The sequence below is a fragment of the Mobula hypostoma genome, chromosome 15, assembly GCF_963921235.1.
Source record: "Mobula hypostoma chromosome 15, sMobHyp1.1, whole genome shotgun sequence".
NCBI lineage: Eukaryota > Metazoa > Chordata > Chondrichthyes > Myliobatiformes > Myliobatidae > Mobula > Mobula hypostoma.
The window spans coordinates 17346112-17370823 of NC_086111.1; the positions used below are offsets into that span (position 1 = coordinate 17346112).

The window sequence follows — 24712 nt, forward strand, 5'->3', positions numbered from 1 at the left end:
AAGACATTTTTCTATTCTGAGGTTGTGCCCTCTGGTTGTAGACTCCCCCCTCGCCCCCACCCACTGTAGGAAACATCCTCTCCACATCCACTTTATTTAGGCCTTTCAATATTCAACAGGTTTCAATAAGAACCGCCCCCCATTCTTCAAACCTCCAATAAGTACAGGCCCAGAACCATCAAACGCTCCTCATATGGTAACCCTTTCATTCCTGGAATCATTCTCATGAAGCTCCTCTGGACCTTCTCCAATGTCAGCATATCTTTTCTTAGATAAGGAGCCCAAAATTGCGCACAATACTCAAAGTGAAATCTTACCAATGCCTTATAAAGCCTCAGCATTACACCTTCCTTTTATATTCTAGTCCTCATGAAATGAATGCTAGCATTGCACTTGCCTTCCTTACCACCAATTCAACCTGTAAGTTAATCTTTAGGGAATCCTGCACATTGAAATTTTCAAGACTGAGCTTTTGAAATATTGATTAATTAATAATATTCACATGTAAAAGGTGAGGGTTAGATCACCAATGATTTTATTACTTAGCATGTGTGCATTGAGTAGCCCAATTCCGTAATTATTTTCCTAAATTTATCAGAAAGCAGACTTGATATTGATTATCTGAAGAAACCAAAGAGCAAACTTAAAAGCATAAAACTTATTAAAATGGTTACTAATTCCAGGAAACCGCTAATGAGACTAAGGACTGAGAAATTTTCTGGGCCTATTGCCCTGCACCTGGTGTTCTAAGAGAGATGGGTGCAGAGGTAGCAAATTCATCTGACTGTACATAGATACAACCAAATGAAACAACTTTTCTCTTTCTTTGGACCACTGCGCACCCACAAAATATATGTCACATACAACACATAAAACAAAATATTACCATAAATAGGTTAATGAAATATAATTTAAAATGCATGCAGTGCACAGCATGGGTAAACACTAAACAGTAAACAGCTGGCTGTCCAAGTGACGAGACCTTAGAGGTGACAGGGTATTCATTAGTCTCACACTCTGAGGGAAAAAGCTGTTACCCAGTCTAGCAGTCCTAGTCCAGATGCTCCTGTATTTCCTTCCTGACAGTAGTGTGTCACAGAGATTATGGGATGGGTGGTAGGGATCCTCAACAGTGCTTTGGGCTCTTTGTCTGCAATAGTTTCAGTAAATGTCACAAATAGTGGGGAGGAAGTTGCAAGGCCTATGTACTCAAGGAAGTTAATTATGGGTACCTGAAATTTCTGTCTCCAAAAGCTTTTAGACTGTTTATGTAAAAAATATATCTGAGGGAATATCACGTGTGAAGCCACATACATGGCAAAGAAACAGTAGAAATGTAGAAAGCAGTTTAGGTTTGTTAGGCATGGGGTAAGGAACAGCAACAAGCATGAAACTCAGGGTAAACTGGAGTCCATTCCTCTGCCTTCAGTTTCTGCAACTGACAATTAGTTCATCTGCATCATTGGGTTTTTTTAGCTTATAGGAATTGTACCTGTGTTTTGAAAATCCTTTGTGTTTTAGAAATGGTTTATAATTTGGAAGTCTTATAAGACAGTAACCTTCTGTGAGTTTTAAATGTGTTTTAAGAACGTTGTTTGGATTTAAATGTGTTTCACTGAAAATAAATGAAATATGTTTTAAACTACTTTGTTAGCTGGAAGTAGCTTCTCCTGGTAGGAAGGGAGGATCCACTGCTCAAATAACGGGTATTGGTAGCCAAACTCACCATAGAGAACGAACAGGGAAGTGAACTACTCTTTGAAAATTGGGTAGTTACAGAATAACCTCCCTTTAGTGAAGTATCTATGTTGCTGTAGCTATCTATATCACATTGAGCTTAAGGTCTTCACTTGACTTTAGAATATTGTTGTCAGCGAACCCAATACCGTCACAGTGACTTCCACAGTGAAAACTGATGCAAAATGTTTATTCAGTTTGTCCACCATTTGTCTGTCCCATTACTACCTTTCCAGCATCATTTTCAATAGTCCAATATCCAATCCTGTCTTTCTTTTACTCTTTATATAGCTGAAAAAAACTTTTGGTATCCTCTATTATATTATTGACTTAGCTTGTCTTGAAATTAACATACACAAAATGCTGCAGGAAATCAGTAGGTCAGGCAGCATTAATGGAAATGAATAAACAGTCAAAGTTTCAGACCAAGACCCTCTTCAGACCTTTGTGTTTGCCTTCTTATTTCTTATTTTCTCTCCTTATAGGTGCCTTTGTTGCTTTGTAAAAGCTTCCCAATCCTCTTGCTTTCCGCTCGTTTTTACAATATTGTATGTCCACACTTTTACGCTTTCTTTTACTTTTATGTTTTCTTTGACCTCTCTTGCCAGTCATGGTTGCCTCATCCTCCCTTTAGAATGCTGCCTTGTTGGGATGAAATGACTTTTTGAATTACACCCAGAAACTCTCATCATTGCTACTCCACTGTCATTGCAACTAGAGTACCCTCCCAATCAACTTTGGCCAGCTCTTCTCTCATGCCTCTGTAGTTGTCTTTACTCAACTGTAATACTAATACTTTTGATTTTAGCTTCGGTCATTCAACACCCCTCTTCTCAAATTTGTCTCTACGTTGCCTGAAATTAAATTCTTATCCTTTTCTTATTTATCTAGTGACTTCAGTAACCTCTCCTGCACTCTCCTTCCCTTTTACTAGAACAAGATTTTCACAAGAGGTAAATCCACACACCAACCATTCAATTGAAAGCCCTCTCCACAGTATTAAGGCTGATTTATACTTGTGCGTCAACTCGACGCTGTAGGTGCGGCGTCGCCGCAAACCCTACGCAGTGCCTACGCGGATCCCTACGCCGTAGCCTGACACGCACCTCTCCCAAAATGTAACTTCATGTCGCAGCAACGCAGACCGCAACAACTGTGATTGGTCCGCCTGGTAGCATCGCATTTCCTCCTACGTTGCAGTAGTTTCCCATTGGCCAACTGAAGGGACTCTGGCTACAATGCTTTCCATAAAGCTTTACAGACCTCCGAAATTATGGAGGACACATTTCACTTTTACGAAAAAAAAGACGCTCGCTTTAATCTTGTTTACCCCGAGAAAGACTACCATGACCATGAAGCCTTGCGCGGGCAGGTGTGTGCGCATGCACGACGTGCCCGAGCTGCAGAGCAATGCAGACATACCAACGCACAAGTATAAATGCTCACAGCGCATGTAGGCCATTTGCGTAGGTTACAGCGTCAAGTTGACGCACAAGTATAAATCACCCTTTAGTTACCGGGCCCAATATTACCAGCAATCCAAAGGTTATTATCTTTTTGACTCTGCTTTTTAATTTAGTTCTTATTGGCTCATATTTCTTGAGCAGAATCTCGTTCCTCATTCTACCCATGTCATATATACATGGACCACAACACTGGATTTTTTTATTTATTCTTTTTATTTTTTTATTACAAAAAAAAACAGCACATCCACAAAAACCACGACGTTTAACAAAATCAGATTAAATATTGAGCAGCAAAAGGGAGAAAAATATAAAGGCAAAAGTAAACATACACAGCAGAGGTGCACCACACCAAAAAACCTTAGTCCTCACCCTGTAAGAAGGTCCAATACAGGGCCCCATATCCTTTCAAAGATGTCCCCACTGTCCTCATTACATAGTCTCAGTCTGTCCAAATGTAAAGTATTTGCTAGTTCTCTCAGCCACAGATCGTACATAAGCACAGAGTCCACTTTCCACATTTGCAGGACTAACTTCTTCGCAATCACCCTCCCACTCCAAATTACTCTGCAGGTCAGATGAGATGTCCCGAATCTGGGTACAGGCAGACAACACAGCCTTTGGGACTCTAGATCCTTACAACAGGACTCATCTGTTCCCATTTCTCTTCTCTCTTCCCCTTTGCATGTGTCAGTTTAAAAGAATCAATTCTGCAGTGGTCTCATCATGATCTGAGTCAAAGTCATAAAAACAGGAACGTTCTGCTAATTGTAGTCTTTGAGAAAGCACCAAAATTAAGCATGTATTTTGAGCATATGTGTATGTTTTAAAAGCTTTTCAACACTACTTTTTAAGTTTACTGACCACTAAAATAACTGGTAGGTGGTTCTGTAAAGTATTTTTGATTTTTGATTTAACAGTTATGCATTGTAGACGGATTGTCACAGATTAAAAATGTTTATTTATTGGAATAGCCCATTTTAAACACTATTACTGTTAAATATATAAATGAATATCCACATATCATGCCTGTAAAATGTTTTCAACCCCCTTGGAAGTTTTCATGTTTTATTGTTTTACAATACTGAATTACGGTTGTTTTAATTTGGCTTTTTTGACACTGATCAACAGAGAAGTTTCTTCTGTGTCAAAGTGAAAACAAATTTCTACAAATTGATCTAAATTCATTACAATTATTAAATACAAAATAATTGATTGCATAATTACTCACCCCCTTCAAGTCAGTACTATATTTAGTAGATGCACCTTTGGCAGCAATTACAGACTAGAGTCTGTGTGAATAGGACTCTACCAGCTTTGCACATCTTGTCACTACAATTTTTCCCCATTCTTCTTTACAAAACTGCTCAAGCTTTGTCAGATTGCATGGGGATTGTGAGTGAACAGCCCTTTTCAAGTTCAGCCACAAATTCTCAATTGGATTGAGATCTGGACTCTGACTTGGCCACTCCAGGACATTAACTTTGTTGTTTTTAAGCCATTCCTAAGCTTTGGCTTGATGCTTGGGGTCATTGTCTTGCTGGAAAACAAATCTTCTCCCAAGTTGCAGTTCTCTTGCAGACTACATCAGGTTTTCCTCCAGGATTTCCCTGTATTTTGCTGCATTCATTTTACCCTCTATATTCACAACCCTTCTAGGGTCTGCTGTAGTGAAGCATCTCCATAGCATTATGCAGCCATGGTAGGGATGGTGTGTTTTTGATGATGTGTGGTGCATGGCTTATACCAAACATAGTGTTTAGTCTGATGGCCAAAAAGCTCAATTTTGGTTTCATCAGACCATAGAACCTTCTTCTAACTGACTTCAGAGACTCGAACATGTTTTCTGGCAAACTCTAGCCAAGATTTCATGTGAGTTTTTCTCAACAGTGGTTTTTTCTTTGCCACTCTCCCTTAAAGCTGTGACTGGTGAAGCACCCGGGCAGCAGTTGTTGTATGCACAGTCTCTCCCATCTCAGTCACTGAAGTTTGTAACTTCTGCAGAGTTCTCATAGATCCCTTGGTGGCCTCCCTCACTAGCCCCCTTCTTGCATGGTCACTCAGTTTTTGAGGACAGCCTGCTCTAGGCAGATTTACAGATGTGCCATATTCTTTCCATTTCTTGATGATTGACTTAACTGTACTCAAAGGGATATTCAGTGAGTTGGAAATTTTCTTGTATCCATTTCCTGACTTGTGCCTTTCAGTGGCCTTTTCACAGAGTTGTTTGGAGTGTTCTTTGTCTTCATGGTGTAGTTTTTGCCAGAATACTGACTCACCAGCAGTTGGATGTTCTAGATACAGGTGTATTTTTACTACAATCAGTTGAAACACCTTGACTGTATACATTCAACTAATTATGTGGCTTCAAAAACCAATTGGCTGCACCAGTGATGATTTGGTGTGTCACATTAAAGGGCATGAATAATTATACACTCTAATGTTTTATATTTGTAATTAATTTAGATCACTTTGTAGCGATTTTTTTCACTTCGATGCGATAGAGTCTTTTTCTGTTGATCAGTGTCAAAAAAAAGCCAAATTAAATCAACTGAGATTCAATGTTGTAAAACAATAAAACATGAAACTTCCAAGGGGGAATGAATACGTTTTAAGTGTTACGTACCCCGTAACTGGGTTGCCAAACCAGCAGAAATGGATCACTCAGTTGGAGTCTGGATTACTAGAACTAAGAAAGTTTTATTAAAGAAACAAGCACAGTAATCGAAAGGATAATAAATGCAACAGTTCAGCAATGATAAACACACATGTGCACAGAATTAAGATAACAGGATCAATCAAGCTCTATCGTTGTCTAGGGGTAAATGACCAATTTCAAAGTGACACAAAGTCCAGTTCTCAGTAATCGTTGCCATGGCGATGGATAACGTGGGGGGAGGGAGAGAGAGAACGAGAACGACTGATCACTCAGAACGGCTTCCACTCACAGACCGGCGAGATGGCTCACAAGCAGCTTTCGGGCGGGTCCTTTGTGATGTCACCTGAGGTCACCGACTGTGACCCCTCCTCCAGATGCGGTCGATCCTCTGCAGTGAACCCGGCACCCAAGCAAGGGCGGACACACACCGGGTTCCCGCTGATTGTACCTTTCCACCCTATGCGTTTGTGGCCCGATACTTCCTACCGAATCGTGAGAGGCGCACCGCTTCCAGGGTCTCGTTACCTCGAGTGTCGTGTGTGTGTCCTGCCTTAGCGAACCTGTCCCTTTTTATCTCCCTGCTGGGGTATCGCCTGTCCATCACTTCAAACAGTTCAGGGTTCAAAGGGGGAGACGCTCTGGACAGCTCTCTCTCCCGTCCCTTCATTACACATCTCCAGATCGCCTGTCCATCACTTCAAACAGTTCAGGGTTCAAAGGGGGAGCCGATCTTGACAATACCCAGACTGATGGCTCCTTCATTAACATCTCCAAATGCTGCTTCATTGTTCCTTATCTCTCCCTCCCCTGAGGACAGGTGGCAGACCACTGCTGATGCCACTGGTGCAAGCCCAGGCCAGCAAACATCTTAATTTATGTGTATTCTCGTCACAACAGGCACTGTATTTTTTAAATAATCTTGCATTGTTTCATGGCAACTTTTATATTATAAAAGAGTTTGAGCAGAATGTTAGGAGGAGTAAATTTTTTTTCAAGCACACTTTGTGCTTGGCTTACCTACTTCACCCAACCCCAAGTGTGTCAAAAGTGCAAAAGTGCTGCCAAACACTAGGATCTTGGTAAAATAACTAACTTTCTTTCCTCTTGACAGGCATTTTTCCAAAAAGAGTACATAGTGAACCATCCTGAAGACAGTGAGAAAATTAACCAGCTGAAAGAACTCATGCAGGAACAGGTATTGTGTTCCCATTTGTGCTCCAATCATCTCTTTATCTTACAGATTCATAGAGTTGTACTGCAGAGTAACTGCTGCTTTGTCACATGCTGTCCATCACGCCTATCGAAATTAATCCCAATATCTATACTACCTGCATTAATTCCATGTTCCAATATACCCTGCTCTTTCAGGTATTATCTGCCCAGATGCTTCTTAAATGTTGTTACTGTTCCTGCCTCCATCTGCTCTCCCACAAGTTCATTCCAGATACTAACTGCATTTTGTGCAAAATATTTATCCTTCAAATCCAATTTAACCCTTCTCCTTCTCACCTTAAACCTACATTCTCTAGTTTTCGACATAGGAAACGGACTGTAGCTATCTACCCTATGTACACTCAGTAGTCACTTTATTAGGTAGCTCCCCTGAAGTGGCCATTGAGTGTATCTTCATGATCCTCTACTGCTATAGCCCATCCATTTTAAGGTTCGACGTGTTGTGCATCCAGGGATGCTGTTCTACACACCACAGTTGTAATGCGTAGCTGAGTTACTGTCACCTTCCTGTTAGACTGAACCAGTCTGGCCATTCTCCTCTGACCTCTCTCATTAACAAGGCATTTTTGCCCACAGAACTGCTACTCACTGTATGTTTTTTTCTGTTTTTAGCATCATTTTCTGTAAACTCTGGAGACTGTTGTGTGTGAAAATCCCAGGAGATCAGCAGTTTCTGAGATACTCAAAACACCCTGTCTGGCACCAACCATTACTCTACAGTCAAAGTCACTTAGATCATAGTTCTCCCCGATTCTAGTGGTTGATCTGAACAAAAACTGAACATCTGAACCATGTCTGCATGATTTGATGCATCAAGTGTACAGGTGGCCACTAAGTGTATGCCTCTCATAATTTTACATATCCCTAGAATGTCACCTTTCAGCCTCTGTACTCCACAGAAAGCAAGCAGTTCCGGCTTATTCAACCTCTTAATAACTCAAGTGCTCCAGTCCAGGCAAAATGCCTGTGAAACCTTTCTGCACATTCTCTAGTTTAAAAATATCTTTCCTGTAGTGTGGTGACCAGTACTGCACACAGTACTCCCAAATGCAGCCTAACAGTGTTTTGTACACCACTAATGTTGTATCCCTACTCTCTTACTTGATGCCTCAGCTAATGAACACAAGCATGCCATATACCTTCTTCACCATCCTGGCTACCTGTGTTGCCACTTCCAAGGAATTATGTACTTGTATTCCAATGTCTCCCTATTCAACAATACTCTCCATCTGCCCACATACCAAAATTGATTAATATTCTTTTGTAACCTCAGACAACCTTCTTCATTGCCTTGGGCTTCTGCACACTGATTAATTATCCCACATAACAAATGTACTATATAACAAACAGCAGAGAAAGAGCCACTTGTTCCTGCTTCACAGCACTGGTCAAAGATGTCCAATCTGAAAAACAACTCTCCACCATCAGCCTCTGCCTCCTACCACCAAGTCAATTTTGTATCACCTTGGATCCCCTCAAAGTTCAAATTAAATTTATTATCAAAGTACCACATACTACCTTGTGATTCATTTTCTTGGGCTGCTTTCTTGTGGCAGCGATCCTTATAAATGTGCTCAATGAGGGGAAGGGATTTATCTGTAATGGACTGGGTTGTATCCACCATTCCTGCTCATTGGTGTTTCCATACCAGGCCATGATGCAACCAGTCAGGAAACACTCCACTCTGGCATCTATCGAAGTGTTAAATGACGAGCCAAATCTACGCAAATTTCTAAGAATGTAGAGGCACTGCTGTGCCTTCTTTGTGATGGGACTTACATGCTGGTTCCAGGACAGGTCCTTTGATATGGTAACACTAAGGAACACTCTTCACTTCCAGTCCTCTAATGAGGTACATAGGTCATGGATCTCCAGCTCCTTCCTCCTGTGGTCAATAATCAGCTCTTTGGTTTTACTGACATTGTGTGACAGGTTATTGTTCTAACGAACCAACTGTATTCTAACCAACTATTTCTGGTAGTACTCAGACTACATAAAAAGAAGAAATGATTTCTAATCCGTAAGCATCTAGTAAGGAGCAAAGTACCTATGGTGAGTTATCTACAAGGATCTTTATAGATAATAGCCAGATTCTTCTGTGATTGTTGCCCGCAGGTTCACATTCTTGGAGTGGGATTAGCAATTCATGAGAAGCTGGTACATCCAGAAATGCGGCCCCTGCACAAGAAGCTGATAGATCAGTTCCAGATGATGAGGTCCAGCCTTTGTCATGTGAGTATTAATGCCACTGACAATATGGTGGCAATCAAGTGAAAGCGTCTTACAGCAATTTTTTTCTTTAATTTTGTTCATTTTGTGGTTATCAAGTTTGTTGCAGGCAGTGTAAAATTCCTTCTATTATCTACAGAAAGCAGAGCAGCAGGTCACCCAGCTTCTTTGGAAGCACCTTCCAAATCATTGACCTCTGCCATAATGTAGGAAATAGCAGTAATTGTATGGAAATCATTCTCACATTCAAACGTCACTCCAGCTCCCAAACCATCCTGACTTTAACAAACGTAATGTAGGCTGGGATGAAAAAAGTAAGAACTGTCTTTATTGCTGATAAAATAAATGCAAAAAGCTATTGAGTAGATGGGTATAAGAAGTACCAAATGGAATTCAATCTGGAGAAGTGTTAGGTAACGTAAACAGGGAAGGCCAACAAGACAAAAGGACACAGAATAATTGGTAAAATACCAGAATGTGTAGAGGGACAAAGCGATCCTGATGCATGTTCAGTGATGCGTAGCATATTGGAGCCAGAAGCGCATGCAAGAACTTTGCAGAACACAAGACAGATTTATAGAATTTTTTACATTTCTGACTTCCATACTACAAGAACGAATCACAACACTAGAGATGAAATTTTTGAGAATATTATTAGGACTACAAAATATTAATTTTAAAAGTTATTTACTAAGCTCTACTTTTTCTTAATGAAGACTATCTTAGTGAGTTATACAAAATCATGAGGGATCTAGAAAGATGGAAGATTAAGGATTTATTTTCCATTGGAGGAGTGATTGATATGCAGGGAAAGAGCTGAAGAATTTAGGGAGGTGTCAAGGAGACTGAAATGCTGGATACCTGGTGTTGGTGGAAGAAGCACTCTTCAGCTTTAAAAGGCTTGAAAAGGACGAGTAAAGAGCCATGACCTACAAGGCTGGGAAGTGGAAGTAGCCTGTACACTGCATTTTTAGATAGCATAGATGCAATAAACACCTGGAATAGAGTCATTCAGTACAGAAACATGACCTTTGACCCACCATGTGAGCAGTGACCATCAGGCATCCAGCTTTTCCAGAATCAGGTTTATTATCATGGCATGGGTCGTGAAATTTGTTAACAGCAGCAGCAGTTCAATGCAATTCATAACATAGAAGAAAAAATTGATAATAATAAGTAAATCAATTACAGTATACATATATTGAATAGATTAAAAATCATCCAAAAAACAAAAATAATATATATTAAAAAGTGACGTAGTGTCCAAGGATTCAATGTCCATTTAGGATTGGATGGCAGAGGGGAAGAAGCTGTTCCTGAATTGCTGAGTGTGTGCCTCAGGCTTCTGTACCTCTTGATGGTAACAGTGAGAAAAGGGCATGCCCTGGGTGCTGGAGGTCCTTAATAATGTACGCTGCCTTTCTGAGACACCGCTCCTTGAAGACGTCCTGGGTACTTTATAGGCTAGTACCCAAGATGGAGCCAAATAAATTTACAACCCTCTGCAGCTTCATTCGGTCCTGTGCAGTAGCCCCCTCGCCCCAAACCAAATAGTGATGCAGCCTGGCAGAATGCTCTCCACGGTACATCTATAGAAATTTTTGAGTGTATTTGTTGACATACCAAATCTCTTCAGACTCCTAATGAAGTATAGCTGCTATCTTGCCTTCTTTAGTGTGGCTGTAACGAAACCCAATTTCCCTCGGGATCAATAAAGTATGTCTATCTATCTATCTATAACTGCATCGATATGTTGGGACCAGGTTAGATCCTCAGAGATCTTGACACCCAGGAACATGAAACTGCTCACTCTCTCCACTTATGATCTCAATTTACTGGTCTCAATTTTTCCTCCAGGGACCCACCTAAAGCAAGGGAGTTCATACCAGCTACCTATCTACCAACATATCTTTGGCCCTGGTGTCACAGGGAGAATAGGCAAACTCCACACAGTCTGCACGCAGGGTTAGGTTGGGACCATGGTCAATAGAGCTGTGAGATGGAGGCAGTAACTGCTGTACCACTATGCTAGTAAAACTGCTGTAATTACTTTACCAAAGGTCCTGTGGAACTCAAAGTAGTGCTATGATTTAGTGCCATATATTTGTGTGCTCTGAATTCACATATGCTCAAGTCAATATCACCTTGGACCATCACTGCCACCACAGAAGGGAAATGTTTAACTCTTAAGACTGGGCATAAGTTGAGTCTAGACCCAGAGATGAACAGAGACTCTGGATAGTTGTGTTGTGGTTCTTTGACATTCACACTCATGTCTTTTCAGTGTTTCTAGTAGGGACCTGGGTTCATTATGGGATCATATCACCAATAATTTGACCCATTAAACAAGACTCTCTGCTGAGAGTATCAGGCTTGTTGAATTGAGATTTCCTAATAAAAAATGGAGAATGAGTCCACTTATACATAGCCAATATATCATCCTAAACTAAGAGAGGCATATCTTAACAGGACTATATTTTAAAAACTAGAAATCCTAAGTAATCAAGCATGACCTTAAGAAGTCAGAAATCATTTGTGGTGACAATAACAGGCATACCACTTTGGGTCTTGATCAAGGGTCGACTGTTTAATCTTTTCCATAGATGCTGCCTGGCCTGCTGAGCTCCTCCAGCATTTTGTGTGTATTGCTTGGATTTCCAGCATCTACAGATTTTCTTGTGTTTCTGATTCTACCATTTTGGATACTTTTGGGTGGGAATGACCTACCAAAGGAAAACCACAGCAACCACATCTCTGGCGCTGACCCTGGCTCTGTGGCTCAGAAAGGAAGGTGGGAGAAGAGGAGAGTGGTGATAAGGAATTCAATAGTTTAGGGAAGTAGACAGAAAATTCTATGGATGCAAAGGAGACTCCTGGATTGTATGTTGCTTCCCAGGTGTCAGAATCAGGGATGTATCAGAGCAGGACCACAGCATTCTAAAGGGGAAGAGTGAGCAGCCAGAAGTCAGACTGGCAACAATGATATAGGTAGAGAAATGGATGAGATCCTGAAGACAAAATATGGGAGGACATCCTGGAGGGATTGTTTACTGAGTCAAGATAGATGGAAGTCAGAAACAGGAAGGGAGCAATCACTCTATTGCAGCAGTCCCCAACCACCGGGCCGCGGACCGGTACCGGGCCGCAAAGCATGAGCTACCGGGCCACGAGGAAACCTTTCCTCATTCCCTGTCACACCCACTGTTAAGCTTGAACGCATGCGAGGTCATTATGTACGTGTCATCCATATCAGTGCGGGAAGGATATCAACTCCTCGAGCTTGCAAATGACAGCGGGCTGAAAAGTATGTTTGACATAACATCTCTGCCGGTATTCTGGATCAAAGTCAAGGCTAAATATCCTGAGATAGCCACAAAAGCACTGAAAACGTTGCTTCCATTTCCAACATATCTCTGCAATGAATGCAATGAAAACTAAATTGCGGAATAGACTGGACATAAGGAACCCCCTTCAAGTATCGCTGTCTCCCATCACCGCCTTGTTGCAGGGAAACAAGCCCAGGGCTCCCACTGATTCAGCGATATTGGTGTGTTGCGATGATTTTATATGTTCATATGGGGAAAATATGTGCTGTGTGTTTAATATCCAACCATTACTTAAAATGCTATGATGCTATTGAATTATAAGTGACTTATATAACCATATAACAATTACAGCACGGAAACAGGCCATCTCTGCCCTGCTAGTCCGTGCCGAATGCTACTCTCACCTAGTCCCACCGACCTGCACTCAGCCCATAACCCTTCATTTCTTTTGTGTCCATATAGCTATCCAATTTTTCTTTAAATGGTAATATTGAACCTGTCTCAACCACTTCTACTGGAAGTTCGTTCAACACTTATTTCAAACTCCCCTGTCCTCCCATGATAATTGACTTATCACTATATTCATGCAAGGAAAATATGCGCTGTGTGTTTAATATTAAATTCATTAGATAATCCCTCTTAGAAATGAAATTGAGTGTATTAGCCACTTATCACCTATATTCCGGTGGTGATTAATACTCCCCCTGAACAGAATCGCCAAAAACGATTTGGGGGGATAAAAATCAGCATGTACACGCATGCACACTGGTGCCCGCACACGGCTTCATGGTCATTGTAGTCTTTCTCGGGGTAAACACAACGTATTTGACTGCTACTCTTGTCCGTTGGCAACCCTACCCCCCCCCCACCCACCGGGTCGGCCGGTCCGCAGGAATATTGTCAATATTAAACTAGTCCGCAGTGCAAAAAAGGTTGGGGACCCCTGCGGTCTTGGGACTATTCTGTAGCCCGATAATGTCAACAAAAACACTGAGGAGCAGATCAGGAAGCAGATTTTGAAAAGGTGAGAAATAACAGGATTGTTGTCATGGGTGATTTCAACCTTCCTAATATTGATTGGCACCACCTTAGTGCAAATGGTTTAGATAGGGTGGAATATGTTAGCTGTGGTCAGGAAGGATTCCTCACAATATGCAGACAGGCCTACTAGAAAAGAGACCATACTGGATATGGTGCTAGGCAATCTGGAGCTGGGTCAGGTGTCAAATCTCTCAGCGGATGAGCATTTCTGAGACAATAATTACAACTCCCTGATCTTTACCATGGTCTTAGACAGGGATAGGAGCAGACAGTATGGAAAAATTTTCAATGGGGGTAGGGCAAATTATGATGCTATTAAGCAGGAAGTTGGGAGTGTAAATTGGGAATTAATACTCAGGGAAATGCACAACAAAAATGTGGAGGTAGTTTACGGAGCACTTGCATGGGGTTCTGGATTGGTTTGTCCCATTGAGGCAGGAAAAGGATGGTGGGTGAAGGAACTATGGTTGACAAGAGATGTGGTAAGGACAGACTGATGATACGGCAAAATTGCTGTCAATGGGATAAGCTGCATTGTAAAAGGGGAACAAAATCAAAAAGGGTCATGAATACCGGACTGAATGTGATATATTTGAATGCACGCAATATACAGAATAAGACAGATGAATCTGTAGCACAGTTACAGATTGACAGGTATGACGTTGTGGGCATCACTGAATCGTAGCTGAAAGAAGATTATAGCTGGGAGCTTAACGTCCAAGGATACACGTTGTACTGAAAGGACAGGCAGGTAGGCAGAGTGGTTGGTGGTGGCTCTGTTGGTAAAAATTTATATCAAATCATTAGGAAAAGGGGATATAGGATCAGAAGGTGTAGAATTGTTGTGGGTAGAGCTAAAAAACTGCAAGATAAAAAGACCATGATGGGAGTTACATACAGACTTCCAAACAGTAGTAAAGACATGGACTACAAATTACATTGCAAGGTAGAAAATGTATGTCAAAAGGGCAATTTTACGATACTGATGGAGGATTTCAATATGCAGGTAGATTGGGAAAATCAGGTTGGTGCTGGATCCCAAGAGGGCAGATTTGTAGAGTGCCTACAAGAGAGCTTTTTAGAGCAGCTCATAGGTGAGCCCACTAGGGAATCAGCTATTCTTGACTGTGTGTTATGCAATGAACTGGAATTGATTACAGAGCTTAAGGTAAAGGAACCCTTAGGGGTAGTGATCATAATATGATCAAATTCACTCTGCAATTCGAGAAAGAGAAGCCAAAGTCAGATGTATCCATATTAGAATGGAGTAAGGGGAATTACAGAGGCATGAGAGAAGAGCTGGCCAAAATTGATTGATGGTAGAGCAGCAATGGCTGGAGTTTTTGGAAGCAATTCGGAAGGCACAAGATAGATATAGTGCCTATAAAAAGTATTCACCCCCCCCCCCCAACACTTGTAAGTTTTCATTTTATTGTTTTACAACATTAAATCACAGTGGATTTAATTCAGCTTTTTTGACACTGATCAAAAGAAAAAGACTCTTTTGTGTCATAGTGAAAACAGATCCTACAAAGTGATCTAAATTAATTACAAATATAAAGAACAAAATAATTGATTACTTAAGTATTCACCCCACTCCACCCCACCCCTTTAATTTGACACACCAAATCATCACTGGTGCAGCCAATTGGTTTTAGAAGTCACATAATTTGATCACCGTGTGAAGTCAAGGTGTTTCAATTGATTGTAGTAAAAATAAACCTGTAAACCTGTATCTGGAAGGTCCAACTGCTGGTGAGTCAATATCCTGGCAAAAACTACAACATAAAGACAAAAGAACACTTAAGCAACTCCGCAAAAAGGTTATTGAAAAGCACAAATTAGGAGATGGATACAAGAAAATTTGCAAGTCACAGAATATCCCTTGTACAGTTAAGTCAATCATCAGAAAGTGGAAAGAATATGGCACAGCAGCAGGCCGTCCTTAAAATCTGAGTCACCGTGCAAGAAGGGGACTAGTAAGGGAGGCCACTGAGAGACCTATGACAACTCTTGATTTACAAACTTCAACGGCTGAGATGGGAGAGACTGGGCATACAACAAATACAACAAATGTTGCCCAGGTGCTTCACCAGTCCCAGCTTTATGGGAGAATGGCAAAGAGAAAGCCACTGTTGAAAAAAACACACATGAGTTTGCCAGAAGGCAAATGGGAATCTCTGAAGTCAGCTGGAAGACAATTTGATAGTCAAATGAAACCAAAATTGAGCTCTTTGGCCATCAGATTAAATACTCTGTTTGGCATAAGCCAAACACCACAGATCATCATAAACACACCAGCCCTACCATGAAGCATAGTGGTGGCTGCATTATGCTGTGGGGTGCTTCACTGTAACAAGCCGTGGAAGTCTTGTGAAGGTAGAGGGTAAAATGAATGCAGCAAAATACAGGGAAATCTTGGAGGAAAACCAGATGCAGTCTGCAAGAAAACTGTGACTTGGGAGATTTGTTTTCCAGTAAGATAATGACCCCAAGCATAAAGCCAAAGCTACACAGGAATGGCTTAAAACATCAAAGTTAATGTTCTGGAGTGGCGAAGTCAGAGTCCAGACCTCAATCCAATTGAGAATTTGTGCCTGGACTGGAAAAGGGCTGTTCACTCACGATCCCCATGCAATTTGACAGAGCTTGAGCAGTTTTGTAAAGAAGAATGGGGAAAAATTGCAGTGTCCAGATATACAAAGCTTATAGAGACCAATCCACACAGACTCAAGGCTGAAATTGCTGCAAAGGTGCATCTACTAAATACTGACTTGAAGGGGCTGAATACTTATGCAGTCAATCATTTTGGGTTATATATGTGTGATTAATTTAAATCACTTTGTAAACATCTGTTTTCACTTTGACACAAAAGACCCTTTTTCTGTTGATCAGTGCCAACAAAGCCAAATTAAATCCATCATGATTCAATGTTGTAAAACAATAAAACATGAAAGCTTCCAAGGGAGTTGAATACTTTTTATATGTGCTGTACATCCCAAAGAAGAAGAAGTATTCTAAAGGCAGAATGACACAAGGGAAATCAGAGCCAACATAAAAGCCAAAGAGAGGGCGTATAATTGAACAAAAATTAGTGGGAAATATGAGGATTGGGAAGTTTTTAAAAACCAACAGAAGGCAACTAAAAAAATCATGAAGAAGGAAAAGATGGAATGCAAAGGTAAGCTAGGCAATAATAAGAGGATACCAAACATTTCTTAAGATATATAAAGTGTAAAAGAGATGCGAGGATAGATATTGGATGGTTAGAAAATGAAGCTGGAGTAGTAGTAATGGGGTCAAGGAAATGGCAGATAAACTGAATAAGTATTTTGCATCAGTCTTCACCATGGAAGACATTAGCAGTATGCTGGAAATTCAAGAGTGTTAGGGGCCAGTGTGAGTTAAGTTGCCATTACTAGGGAGAAGATACTTGGGAAACTGAAAGTTCTGAAAGTAGATAAGTCATCTGGACCAGATTGTCTGCACTCCAGGGTTCTGAAAGAGATTGTGGAGCCATCAGTAATGATCTTTCAAGAATCAATAGATTCTGGCATGGGTCCAGAGGATTGGAAAATTGCAAATGTCACTCCACTCTTTAAGAAAGGAGGGAGGGAACAGAAAGGAAATTACAGACAAGTTAGCCTGACCTCAGTGGTTGGGAAGGTGTTGGAGTCAATTGTTAAGGATGAGGTTATGGAGTACTTGGTGACACAGGACAAGATAGTACAATGTCAGCATCGTTTCCTTAGGGGAAAATCTTGCCTGATAAACCTGTTGGAATTTTTTGAGGAGATTACAAGTAGGATAGATAAAGAGGATGCAGTGGATGTTGTATATTTGGTTTTCAGAGGGCCTTTGACAAGGTGCCACACATGAGTCTGCTTATGAAGACCCGATGGTATTACAGGAAAGTTACTACCATAGTTAGAGCATTGGCTGATTGGTAGGAAGCAGCGAGTGGGAATAAAAGGATCCTTTTCTGGTTTGCTGCCAGTAACTACTGATGTTCCACAGGGGTCAGTGTTGGGACTGCTTCTTTTTATGCTGTATATCAATGATTTAGATGATGGAATAGATGGTTTTGTTACCAAGTTTGCTGATGATACAAAGATTGGTGGAGGGGCAGGTAGTGTTGAGGAAACAAGTAGGTTGCAGAAGGACTTAGGATTAGAAGAATGGCAAGAAAGTAGCAAATGAAGTACAATGTTGGACATTGGTAGAAGAAATAAATGTGCAGACTACTTTCTAAACGAGGAGAAGATCAAAAACTCTGAGATGCAAAGAGACTTGGGAGTTCCTGTGCAGAACACCCTAAAGGATAACTGCAGGAAGAGTCGGTGGTGAGGAAGGCAAATGCATTCAGTTCAAGAGGTCTATAATACAAGAACAGGGGTGTGATGCTGAGGCTTTATAAGGCACTGGTGAGGCCTCACCTTGAGTATTGTGAACATTTTTGGGCTTATCTGAGAATAGATGTGCTGGCATTGGAGAGGGTTCAGAGGAGGTTCACTAGGATGATTCCAACAATGAAAGGGTTATCATACAAGGAACGTTTGATGGCTCTGGGCCTGTACTCTTTGGAATTTAGAAGAATGAGGGGGAATCTCATAGACAGAGTAGATGTGGAAAGGATGTTGCCCATGTTGGGGGAGTCTAGGACAAGAAGACACAGCCTCAGGATAGAGAGGCATCCATTTAAAACAGAAATGTGGAGACATTTCTTTAGCCAAAGGATAGTGAATTTGTGGAATTTGTTACCACAGGCGGCTGTGGAGGCCAGGTTGTTGGGTGTATTTAAGGTGGAGATGCATAGGTTCTTGATCGGCCATGGCATCAAAAGTTACAGGGAAAAGGCCAGGGAGTGTGGCTGGGGAGGGGTAAAAGAGCATCAGCCATGATTGAATGGCAGTGCAGACTCGATGGGCCAAATAGCCTAATTCTGTTCCTATATCTCATGGTCTAAAGAGGAAGCAAGGATCAGTCGGGGCTCTAGAGAGTTACAAGGTAGCCAGGAAGGAACTTAAAAATGGACTTAGGAGATGTAGAAGGGGGCATGAGAAAGCATTGACAAGTAAAATAAGGAGAACCCCAAGGTATGTAAGAACAGGGAGGTGACCAGAGTGAGGGTAGAACCACTTGAAGAGGAAACAGGGGAGATAGTTGGAGGAGATAGGGGAGGTCCTTAATGAATATGGCTTCACTATTCACCAGTGAGAGGGACCTTGAAATTTGTGAGGACAGCGTAAAACATTTTGATATTCTAGAACATGTCAACCTTAAGTAAGAGGATGTGCTGGAACTTTTCAAAAATAGTAGGATAGATAGGTCCCCGAGGCCAGATAGGATATACTCCAGTTTACTACAAGAAGCAAGAGAAGAGAGTTCTGCACCTTTGTCCTCACTAGCCACAGGTGTAGTACCAGATTATTGGAGGGTGGCAGATGTTATTACTTTGTTGAAGAAGTGTATAGACATAACCTTGGCAATTATAGACTTACTTCAGTGGTGGGCAAGTTATTGGAGAGGATTCACGAGCTTTTGGAGAAGCATGGTCTAATTATGGATAATCAGTATGGCTCTGTGAGGGGCAGGTCTTGCCTCACTTGAATTCTTTGAGGAAGTGACAAAATACATTGATGAAGATAGAACAGTTGGTGTGTTGTATATGGAATTTAGTAAGGTATGTGATGAGGTTCCCCACAGTAGGCTTATTCTGAAAATCAAGAGGCAAATTTGGCTGTGTGGATACACAATTGGTCTGCCCATTGAAGGCAGAGAGTTATAGTACCCAAGGAGTGGTAGTAAATGGTTACCTCTCTGACTGAAGGCCTGTGACTAGTGCTGTGCTGCAGGGATTGGTGCTGGGTCCATTGTTGTGCAGGTCAGTGGGGACTAGGCAGAATAATAGTTTGGCAGGGATTAGATGGGCTGAAGGACCTGTTTCTGTGCTGTAATTCTCCATGATTTTCTCAGAGAAGTGAAGAAGACAATGCAAAGGCAATGGTGTAGACAGCTGAATGGAGAATGTACCAGAGGCCAGGAATAGAGGAGCATAAATCCTTCAGAAAGCTGACTGACAGAGCTTACTGGGATCAAGAGGAATGTGGCTACCGAGGGAATAAAAGAGAAAAATGAGGACTTTAAATTCAAGTGATTGTGTAAGAAGTTGTCAATATAAGTCATCAAGCACAGGGTTGTGCATCAGCAGAATGATATGAGTTGAGAAGGCAGGAGAGGGTAAGCATGCCAAGAGAGCACTGGAATATTCAGAACTCTCTCTGTCAGATGCTCTAAATAATTCTGTTTTGCCAATTGTACTTATTACTTGGACCAGTGGAGCTCCAGTGGAAATGTTGTTGTTGTTAAGTGCTATGGAGCCGGCATGGACTTAAGGTGACCCTATGGATAGTTGCCTTAAATGAGCTTCGATCCTAACAAAGGCAACTCATTGCTGATAACATTGTGTTCATAACTGTCCTTATTGTGTCCATCCATCTGATTGGCAGCCTTCTCCTTTCCATTGTCTGTCCACCTTGCCGAGCATGATATCCTTTTCCAGGGAGCTGTTTCTTTCTCATGATGTGCCCAAAGTGACTATAGGCGGAGTCCTCTCATTTGAGCCTCCAGAGACTTGGTTTGATCTTGTTGAGGACCAATTTGTTTGTTCTGTGAGAGGTCCATGAGATGCATAGTATTTTTCTCCAGCACCACAATTCAAAGGTGTCAATATGCTTCCTATCCTCCTTCTTTACTGTCCAACTTTCGCATTCATATAATGTCGTTGAGAACACTATCGCCTGAACAAGTTGAATCTTTTATGAAGAGATAAATTCCTATTCCAAGGAACTTCTCTAAACCCTTCATGGCTGCTCTGCCAAGGGTGATTCTTCATTGGATTTCTTGACTGCTTACCGTTTCCGTGTTAATCATTGATCCAAGTAAGCTGAAACTGTCAACCACCTCAGTTTTCTCTCCATCAGGATTGAATTGGTTGTACTGCCAGTAGTCATAATCTTAGCCTTCTTCAGGTTAAGGTGCAGACCCATCTTGTGGCTATGTTCCTTGATGGTGGTCAGCAGTTGCTTCACGTCTTCTTCGTTTTCAGCCAGTATTGTCATGTCGTCAGCATAATGAAGGTTATTGATGATTCTGCCACCAATTCTCACCCCTCGATTCTTCTTATACACTTCTGCCTTGTCTGAAGATTTGTTTGGCGTACAAATTAAGCAGGCAGTAGAGAGAATACAGCCTTGTCGTACCCCTTTACAGGTGCTGAACCATTCTGTTTCTCCATAATCTGTTCAAATGGCAGTTTCTTGACTGATGTAAAGATTGTGCGTAAGGACAATCAAATGTTGCAGTACAGCCATGTATCTTAATGTGATTCATAGTTTGTCATGATCGATGTAGTCAAAGGTCTTGCTGTAGTCAACAAAGCACATATTTTGTCTCTTTGTACTCTTTTGTCGTCTCGAGAATCTTTTCACATCGATAGTGATGTCTCTTGTTCCCCCTTCATTTCCTGAAACCTGCTTGCACTTCAGGAAACTCCCACTCTAAATAAGGTTGAAGTCAACTAAACATTGTCAGCATCATTTCTGGTACCCAGTCCATAATTACTGACTTCTTGACCATCCTTTTCACTCCCAACTTTTGCGTTCCAATCTCCTATAACTATCAGTATATTTGGTTTGCATTGTCCATCAAGTTCAGCCTGCACTTGCTCATAGAACTGATCTACTTCATCTTCCTCTGCATCTGTTCTTAATGCATATATTTGTATGATGGTAATGTCTTCCTATAGACGAATTGAGATTAGGTGATCGCTGACTGCTTGTTACACACACCTGTTAAGGTGCATTCTCCAGTTACCTTATAAGGTAACCGTAGCCTTCAGCCAGGAGCAGATGTCATCAGGTGGTTCCCAACCTTCACAGAGTGTTTCGACCCTTAACCACGACACTCTCCAGTTGGTGGGCCGGCAGTGGTGGCCAAATCACTGCCCATCTGCTCCTGGGTTCCAGCTCCCCTCCTCTCGCCTACACCAAATCCAACAAGAGGCTCGCTCTGCCTCTTCCCCCATCCTACGAGCTGTTTGTTTTTTGCTCCTTTCATCCAGGCCCAGATCTGACAACAACCGCCATGCTGATTTGGCTAGGAAACCTCTGCAGCCGATCTCCACAGGGAACAACCATGCCTGCCATCCCTTGTCTTTACACTCCTGCACTAAGGGCTGGTACTTCAAGTCCTTTCTCTCGTGGGCCTTTTCCCATCCCTCCTCCCACGGCACAGTCAGCTCAACCAGAATTATTTTCTTGTCTTCGGTCGACCACAGTACAATGTCCGGGCGTAGGGTTGTGCACACCACATCTGGGAACTGCAGCCTCCTTCCCACATCGACCCTCATCTCCCAGGACCTGGCAGTTAGCAGCAGATTGGGCTTTGGTTGTTTGGTTTCGAAAGGCCTGGCTCCCTCTTTGATGAAGGTGATGGCCTTCCTCAAATCTGTGCCAGCCATCCTCTTCTTGCATCTCTCCCACTCTAGTGTGTCAGCAAGAGCCAGGAGCACCTTATCATGGCGCCACCTATACCGTCCTTGAGTTAGAGCTGTTTTACACCCAGATAGTATATGAGCCAGTGTCCCCTTTTGACCACAGAGCTCACAGTTCGGGTCCTCTCTCATCCCCCATGTGTACGGATGTAATGGTGAAGGAAGGGTGTCATACACGGATTGCAAGAGGAAGGAAATACGGAAGGGCTCCAGTCTCCATAACTCTGCCCATGAGATCTTGCGCTTAGGCAGATCCCATTTTGTCCAGGCACCCTGGGACCCTTGTTCCACTGCCTTTGACATCCACTTCTCTTCCTCACGGATCTGTATTTCTGCCTGTACCATGTCTCACCTGTTCCTTATGCTTGCGTTTCCCCACTGCTGGAAGTGAACTGATCCGAGGCCGTGCCGCCCGACGCAGGGGTTGCCGATGATATCTCGCAACTTCAGAGAATACACTGCCTCCTCCACAGCTGCGTTGGCTGCCCACTTGCACCCAGATCTGGTTGTAACGCCTGTTTGCTTTACCAAGACATCATTGGAATCTCTCAAGCTTAATAAGGCTCTGCATTTTGCCTCCTTGATTCCTCCACAACAGATGACAGGGGAAGCTGCAGTTGCCCAGAATGAATGTAGAGGCCCACTGAAGAGAAGCTTGGGGGAACTCCCAACTATCTCCGCAGGTGCTTGTTGGTTTTCCTCTCGATGCCCTCTATGGCAGTCATGGGGAACTCATAAAGTGTGAAGAACCAGAGAAGCCTGGGCAGAATGCCGTATTGGTACAGCCAGGTCTTGAATTTACCAGGAAGTCTGGATTTGTCAATCTTCTTCAGCCATTCATCTGTCTGCTTCACAGCATTGGTGACATTGGCCCCATCTGTCAGTGACACATTAAACCACTTCCCCAAGCACTTTATCGGGTTATTGTCGATGGAAAGGATGACCTCGCCCTGAACTTGGAGGCTAAGCTTGCTGGTAACTTTGCCCTTTCTGATCACCATGCACCTGGACTTCCTGGCCTTGAAGGACATCCTCGCCCAAGTGGCTAAATTACCCAGGGTTTCCAATACCCATCTTGCTTGGACATGTGACACAGTTGTTATAGTGATGTTGTCCATGAACCCTCGTAGAGCCGGCTGAACAATGCCTGACTCCAGCGTCAAGCCACGGGTTACATCTTCTGCTGCTGATAATAGGAGGTTCATTCCCATAATAAATAGGATGGGGGAGGTGGTGCACCCTGTTGGAAGCCCCTTCTGGAGGTCCTGCCAACTAGTTGTGAAATGGGCTGATGTAAGTCTGAGTTTATTTCAATACAGCTCTAGCCAGTTTCTTCTTGAGTATGAATGTGACACAGTTCCTCCTGTACTTGTCATGTCCAGCATAGTATATCCAGTGTTGATCGGATTGAAAGTGTCCACTTCAGCTCACTGATTCCAATTTGCAAGCATTCCATTTCATCTTTCACCATCTCCAGCTTTCCTTGATTCATACTGCGTACATTCCATGTACCTAAAATCAACATATCCTTGCAACCTCTGATCCTCATTTTGTGCCCAGGAACATCAGCGATTGAAGATCCCAAAGGCTTTACTCCAACTGCATCATACATCTCGGCCTTACTCTGAAGGGTTATCAGCTCTTCCCTAGTAACTTGTTGAGTCTCTTCCAACCTGGGGGGGTCTCATCTTCCAGCACTATATCATATCTTGTTTTTTGTTTTACTGTAGTTATCCATTGGATTTTCGTGGCAAGATACGGTAGTAGATTGCCAAGCCTTTCTTCTGCACAGATACTGCTGCTGCCCAAGTGGGTAGCTTGTTTTAGTCTGACACTGTTTTAGTCTCAGCTGAGACCTGCCAATCATGTTACCTTCTGACATGTTTTGGAGGTCTGGTTCTATCACAAGTTACCAAGGTACAGCAGGAGTCCTTGCACATGTGCATCCATGTACTTGTGCATATGACAATAAACCCAACTTTGAAGTCAGGCTGCAAACAGTGCTCTATGACTCTCCCTGTTCCCACACACTCCCTTCAGCAGCTAGTAACTAAACTGCCTCATCTTGGTAAATGCAGCAGGAAGCTACTGCAGCACATCATAGTGCTGCTTAGATAGTTTTTACATGGCCATAAGGATTGCTCCTTAAACATATTTTTGCTTTTGATACTGGATGGAGGAAAGTACGGCAACAACAGTTTGATCAATTGGCCCGACAGGAATACTACCAAGTATTTGTTGTCACTGTTGCACTGACTAATTGTGGAAAACTGTCCTCACGATCCAGCAGAGAGGTTACTGTACAGACTGGCACATACAGTAGCCGAAAGGACCAGCCTCCCCGCTGAGATTCTCCAGTGTTTTGTGTGTTGCACTAGACATTGTTAACTGATCCCTGTAGCATGGCATTGGTCGGCTGACTTACCTATCAACCCTCCTTCTCAGAACAGACAAGAGAATTAGATGGACC

The 24712-nt window shown here is 42.3% G+C and overlaps 1 protein-coding gene across 8 annotated transcripts in view; it reads left to right on the forward strand.

The window, feature by feature from the left end:
- dock3 (dedicator of cytokinesis 3) overlaps positions 1–24712 on the forward strand; it is a 966938-nt gene that overhangs the window by 899444 nt on the left and 42782 nt on the right. For all 8 annotated transcript variants that reach the window (XM_063067780.1, XM_063067785.1, XM_063067784.1 and 5 more), the window contains 2 exons: positions 6971–7054; positions 9208–9324. In XM_063067780.1, coding sequence (XP_062923850.1) covers positions 6971–7054; positions 9208–9324 — 201 coding nt within the window. The remainder of the gene's footprint in view (positions 1–6970; positions 7055–9207; positions 9325–24712) is intronic.